At 39.4% G+C, this 6,537-nt stretch overlaps 1 protein-coding gene across 7 annotated transcripts; it reads left to right on the top strand.

The window, feature by feature from the left end:
- The first annotated feature begins 826 nt into the window (after positions 1 to 826).
- On the top strand, positions 827 to 6,146 carry Ankrd49 (ankyrin repeat domain 49). Of its 7 annotated transcripts, XM_074066889.1 has the most exons (4): positions 851 to 984; positions 1,399 to 1,509; positions 2,922 to 3,268; positions 4,670 to 6,146. In XM_074066889.1, exons 3-4 carry the CDS (start codon positions 3,011 to 3,013, stop codon positions 5,129 to 5,131), a joined length of 720 nt encoding a protein of 239 aa, XP_073922990.1. In that variant the 5' UTR covers positions 851 to 984; positions 1,399 to 1,509; positions 2,922 to 3,010; the 3' UTR covers positions 5,132 to 6,146. The 7 variants fall into 7 exon arrangements, with proteins under 7 accessions (XP_073922992.1, XP_073922990.1, XP_073922988.1 ...); XM_074066891.1 differs by lacking the exon at positions 1,399 to 1,509 and having other exon boundaries at positions 827 to 872; XM_074066887.1 differs by having other exon boundaries at positions 1,399 to 3,268.
- Positions 6,147 to 6,537: the final 391 nt, after the last annotated feature.

Below are 6,537 nucleotides of genomic sequence, written 5' to 3'. Positions count from 1 at the left end.
CTGGATTCCAAAATCTAAAAACAAATCTTACAACCCCCACTTTTTAAAGGTAGCGCATATTTACCGAACATGAGTTAGGATGCAGAGTACAAACTTCTTAAATAGACCATAGAAAAATTCCCATTTTTGTCTCAACACCTACTATACTAAGCATAGAAAACATCACATCTCTGCTGCCACACTTACTTTATTTTTTTAAAACAAATTTCGTATTTCCCTTTTCCCTGCTCTTATGGGAAATTATTTTTATGTTAAATGAATGGGCAGAAAGGATCACATATGGTTCTGGTTCAGCATACAACTCAACGTGCATGATGTCTTAGAGATGGCCTTGAACTGGGGAGAGAAGGGCCCCATGTTTAAAGCTAGAATAAATACTTAAAGACGTGATCTGTGAACACCAGCGGGACAACTGGAGTGGCTAGGGTGGCTGTCCCTGGAACCACCTCGTCCACACCTGGAGCCTCCAGACCCTCGTCCCGGTGCCTCGGTCCCTTCCCCCAGAGCGTCCCATTCACGCAGGGCTTCAGCCCCGGAACCTTCAAAACTGTGACGCAGACACAATTCCTAAATTACTGCACACCTGTATCCTTCAAAGGCCCACCAACAAGACAAGACTGCCCGATTCCTGACAAGAGGAAATGGCGAGAACACTAAGTAGGTAGCCTAGGGAGCCAATCGAATTTGGCGCCTATGTTCCTCGCGAGACTTCATTGATGACGTAATCCTCACGTCTTCTTCGATTCTCATTGGCTGCCTAATGCTTACACTAAGCGTCGCTTTGCAGGAGCCAATCCCGGGCAGCAGCAGGGGAGGCGGGGGGCGGGACACGAACCCGGAAGCGAGGTTCGCAGCGGAGACTTTGCCTTCTGGTAGGTTGGCAGCTGTTCTGGGTTCTGAAACGCGCTTCCTGGTAGCGGCTTGCGGGCTGAGACCTGCCAGCGGGCACTCGCGAACGAGGTCGGGCTGCGTCACGGACCCTAGGTAGGGCCGAGGCGGGAAGGCTGCAGGCGGACTCCGGGGCTGTGAGCGAGCAGCGGGTGGCGGAGTTGGCACTGGTGGGCTCCTCCCGCTCTTCCCGTACCTTTGTTCCCTCCTTCCCGGCTCGTGGCGCGTATCCCGGCGTCCCCGCGTCCCCGCGTCCCCGCGTCCCCGCGTCCCCGCGTCCCCGCGTCCCCGCGTCCCCGCGTCCCCGCGTCCCCGCGTCCCCGCGTCCCCGCGTCCCCGCGTCCCCGCGTCCCCGCGTCCCCGCGTGCTGCACTGAAGACAGCGCTGCACTTTTGAATGAGCAGATCTGCCTTGTGCGCTGCGCCGCAGGGGACTTGACCTCGGTGAGTTCACCTGGAAAATGGGGCTCCCCCGTCAGTGACTTGCTTGTGAATGCAATGTGTCTTTCAGTCAGCTGGAAAACACCCTAAATAGGAATCGTGAACGTTTCTTTTAAACCTTGATTCATGAAGATGCTACTGAATTTGACATCTTACATTAAATATACCAGCAAAGTTTGAGGTATACTTTTTCGCGCCTTCAAACAGTAAATCCAGAACTTATATGAGGGAAGATTTTTGTTGTTGTTGTTTTTATAGAAAGGAAAGACGGTGGGGAGAGATCTGTGCTATAAGGTTACAATATTTGATAAATTACAATTGATCCCAACATTGTAAATATATGAATCGATCATATGACCACTTGCCAGAAAATAGTTTGAGAATAAAGGATAAAGTACAAAGTTCAGGAGGACTAATAAAACACAAAGCAGTAATGATGGGGTCTCTCAGTGGACTGGAAATCTGGACGGGATATGAAACCCTTGAGTTACAGGGCCAGAGAAGTTACTGATCTTGAGTGACAGATTAATAACAACATTATTAATTAATATTAATAATAATAACAGACACTAATAACATGTAGTACATTATGATTGAACACTATTGAACTTGTGAAGTGAGGTAGAACAAAATCAGTACCTTGGGGATATGACTGACAGTCACTACATCATCTATTTCTTTCCAGCAAAATTAACTGACAGGGCTTTAATTAAATCTAATGCTACAATTTTTTTTTTTCAGTACTGCAGATTGAATCCAGGGCTAAGCAGGCACTCTACCACTTGACCATGCCCCTACCCCTTTTGTTTGTATTTTGTTTTTAAAATAGGGTCTTGCTAACTATCTGCGCTGGCCCGCAATTCTTCATCCTCCTGTCTCCACCTCCACTGGGATGCACCAGTACTTCTGGCTAAATGCTACAAATATTTCATAATGCTTGCTATATACAAGTGACAAATATATTAGATATGATCCCTGCCATTAAGTTTAGAATCTTTTAAGGAGCTAAAACAAAGTTAATTGTGAAACAAGATGAAACAGCAAAAAGAGGAGAAAGCAGAGAGAGATCTATTTGGGAGAATCAAGAAAGTATGAAACAGATACCATTTAAAAATAGCCTTGAAAGACTGGTAAGATTTCAACAAATATAGAGACTGAGAAACGGTATTTTAAAAATAACTTACTGTCATTATCTTTAGCTGATTAAGGCTTATATGCTGTGTAACACTTTTTTTGTTTCTGTTGTATATCTATGTGTCTACTTTATTAAAATCTCAAATGTACCTGTATTTATTAGCTATACTTTAAAACTTTCAAGCTTTCATCACTCTTATAAGCCAACAGATTAAAGTAACAGTTATAGCCATAGAGTTAGTAAAAGAAAACAACATAAAAATAACAATAGCTACACCATAAAGACCATGGATGGCTGAAATCTATCAAGTACAATATTTAATATGTTTAATGAAGATCGTGAGAAAACCTTCAGAGTTTTGATAGAGTTTATTTGTACATGTTTGCAAGATTGTTATCTATTGTGTTGATAAATCCTCAATTACTATTTACTGATAATCTTCATGTTTTTGTTTTCAGATCTTTATGAGTAAAATAAAGCAGATATAATTAATCTCTAGAAACATACCTTAGCATTTGAATTTTTTTTATGTAGAATAGTACTAGAAATGGAAAAAGAGAAAATAAATGATGATGAAAAAACAGACCCAGAGAATTCCTTGGGTTTTTCTGAACACTTTAACCAACTTGAACTGTTGGAAACACATGGACACCTTATCCCCACTGGTACTCAAAGTCTCTGGGTAGGCAGTTCTGATCAAGATGAGGAACAAGATGAGAAAAATGAAGAATGGTATCAACTGCAAGAAAAAAAGATGGGAAAAGATCCAAGCAAATTGCTGCTTTGGGCTGCTGAAAAAAATCGGGTAAGAAAAAGAAAAGAAAAGGAACCATTACATAAAGCATTGGGTTTGGAGATAGAAGACCTGCCCCTCTGAATCTCTTTCTGCTCTGTATCTCTTTCTGTTCTGTATCTTTAGGAAATGCCGCCATGTCTGAGCCTCTACTTTCTTATCTGTAAAAATGGCCATTATAATGTCTGTCTTTTTATTCAGGATTGTGATAATCAAATGAAACAATGTACATGAAAGCACATATTAAGTTACAAACTGTCATTTTAGGCATTGTTTGTGGGATTGAAGGTGATTATAAAGATAGCAATTAATGGTCTGTTTTAAATCATTTGTACCAAGTCATTAGGACCATCTTACAGTTAAGCATCATTTAGGATAGGTAGCATGAAAATTAACACTTACTAAATACTGACTTTATCAACTGCCTTACTACATTGTCTTACTTAATCCTCACCAATCCCTAGGGAAAGGTAAGGTTTGTTTTCACAGAGCATCCAAGTACAACTAACACCAAAAATCAGTTCATACTTTGCCATTTCCAATTCATTTTACTTGGTTCTCCAATGTCTATGTTGATAAACTAAAACGGTTTTAAATTTTTGTTCTTTTTTGTTGTTGTTTTGACAGTTCTGGTGTATAAAGGCCTCACGCTTGCTAGGCAGGTGCTCTATCACTTGAGCCACTCTGCCAGCCTAAAATGTATTTATATTTTTAAAAAGTCTTTTTAATCCCAGAGCACAGTACAGCACAACATAAGTCATAGATGAAACTGAAAATCGCTGCCTGGTGGCATGTTTCTAAAGTTATATAGAAGGAATTGAGCATTTTAACCTCTGGATTTTGTTGTCCTTTTATTCTTTGGTTAAAATAAGTATTAATTTTAAAACTGTTTTCTTTTGTTTTAGCAAGGATTTACTTTAGGACAACAGTATAAAGTAGTGAAGGGGGGGTGGGGGGGCATTTCCTGCTCTCCACACAGTAAATGGGAGTAAAGACTACTTAAAACTCTTATATACGTTGTATATTGGTATGATAGTACTATTATAAAAAAAGTAATTATGTTTCTTTACATAAAATATATAAAATACTAAATACAGGTGTTGCCTGCATTGTTGTTCTAGGGCCAAAGCTTCGGGAAGTAAGCCTTAATTGAACCATGAATAAATGTATGGTTTTATATTCAGGCAATTACATTCTTTGAAGCAACTGAGTGTAGTTAACCCCAACTTGTTCATTATTAAATCAGATGCCCTCTGCCAACAAAAAGGAAATCTTAAATTATTTTCATTTTAAAATCATCTACTAACAACTTTTTTTAAACTAAAGTGGATCTGAAACCACAGTACAATTTAATTTTTGTTTATTATTTCACTTTGAGTTGGGTTTGTAAAAGACCTCTTTTGTTCTTCTCAGCTTACTACAGTACGGAGACTCCTTTCTCAAAAGGCCACTCTTGTGAACACTAGGGATGAAGATGAGTATACCCCTCTTCATCGAGCAGCCTACAGTGGACACTTGGACATTGTCCGTGAGCTGGTGGCACAGGGGGCAGATGTTCATGCAGTGACTGTGGATGGCTGGACCCCCCTGCACAGTGCTTGTAAGTGGAACAACACCAGAGTGGCTTCTTTTTTACTTCAGCATGATGCAGATATCAATGCTCAAACGAAAGGCCTCTTGACCCCTTTACACCTTGCTGCTGGGAACAGAGACAGCAAAGATACCCTGGAACTCCTCCTGATGAACCGCTACATCAAACCAGATCTGAAGAACAACTTGGAAGAAACTGCATTTGATATCGCCAGGAGGACAAGTGTCTATCACTACCTCTTTGAAATTGTGGAAGGCTGTACAAATTCTTCACCTCAGCCTTAATGGTTCTGGTAATTTTCTTAGGTGTCTAAATACCAGTGCCTCCTGTGACGTATGAAATATTCCCATAATACAAACTTGACATGAAATGTCTCACTGCAGAAGCTCCTGGATAATCTAATGTGCTTCCAAGTGAATTGCCTGACCTCGCTGTCAGTATGCATTTGACAGTTGTTTGCATGCATCTTCAGTGATTTTTGTAGAGCTCGTGATCTTTATTAGAAGTAATTTTAACTTACCTATTGACATGGGTAATACAGAAACTAAAGATATTTTTTGGTGCTGATCCCAGGAAATTGTATTTTTAAATATTCCATATCCTGGGTTTTTGTTGCGTATTTAGGTGGTCGACATGTATTTTTATAACATAACTCACAATTTAAAAGTCTTAAATATACTGGTACAGTCCAGCTCTCTTCTCTACATTATCACATTCTGTTGGTTTCATTCTAAACAAGAGAAAGTAATATATTTGTAACTTGAATCAGTATAATTTTTTAAAAATTGAAAAGCCTAGATCTTTGTATTTTAGAATATAGACCATTTTCAGGAAAGCAGTTAGCTAGGTGTTTAATCCATGAATGCTACGAACTGCCTTCTCTACCATAATTTGCACAATTCTGTAAACAGTCCTACCTCACCCTTATCAACCTACATGGTTCTTACTCTTATGATAGGTCACTTTGACTTTTAGACATGCACACAACTATACCTTAGTATAGGAGATCAAAATAATGTTATTGAACTGGTTTTAGCTACCTATTCCTGCTGGGTTCAGTACTGCTCTTAAAGACTCTTAAGTTCCAGGAAAGGTTGATTTACCAAGGTCATCATTTTACACAAACTATCACAGAGGCAAAGTGACAAGGAATAAGGAATTCTAAGAGTGACGGACAATTATTTTATAGGAACTAGAACCCAAAAGTAGCTCATGCTTTCTTACAAAACCATTATGTGGACAGTGACCGAAAATAAAGTGCAAATTCTGACAATAAAAAGGCATGTATTCTCTTTTTAACCTATGTATAACTTTGCTGGATACACAGCATATTTATCCAAATACCTTGCGTTTCTTTAATATGTACTCTCTTGGGCTCTCTGGTGTAATTTTCCATTATCTACATAGACACACTGGCTATTCCCAAAGGGTCTTCACTTAACTTTTCCACAGGAGAGCTAAAATCCTAGGGAAAGGAAACAAAATCTGTTGTCTTTCCTTCAATATATTTTTTAAAGTCTTGAGCCAGTTCATATGACTCAATCACATTAGACTAAATAATAATGACATCTAATCAAATGGATGTGACAGTTTTATGGTTAGAACAGTATTGGATCATTTCAGAAAAACTATAAGGTAATACATGAACTGAATCACTGTGACAAACAGGATCTCAAATGTTACAAGAAAT

The sequence above is a fragment of the Castor canadensis genome, chromosome 2 (genome assembly GCF_047511655.1).
Source record: "Castor canadensis chromosome 2, mCasCan1.hap1v2, whole genome shotgun sequence".
In the NCBI taxonomy this organism is placed as follows: Eukaryota; Metazoa; Chordata; class Mammalia; order Rodentia; family Castoridae; genus Castor; species Castor canadensis.
Note: the sequence above shows the minus strand (reverse complement) of the source record. Positions and strands in the feature narration are given on the sequence as shown.

Excerpts from the sequence above, each read along its gene's own strand:
- Ankrd49 (XM_074066891.1), top strand. The coding sequence starts at position 3,011 with ATGGAAAAAGAGAAAATAAATGATGATGAAAAAACAGACCCAGAGAAT. Across the intron at positions 3,269-4,669 it reads GGGCTGCTGAAAAAAATCGG|CTTACTACAGTACGGAGACT; the intron begins GTAAGAAAAAGA and ends TGTTCTTCTCAG.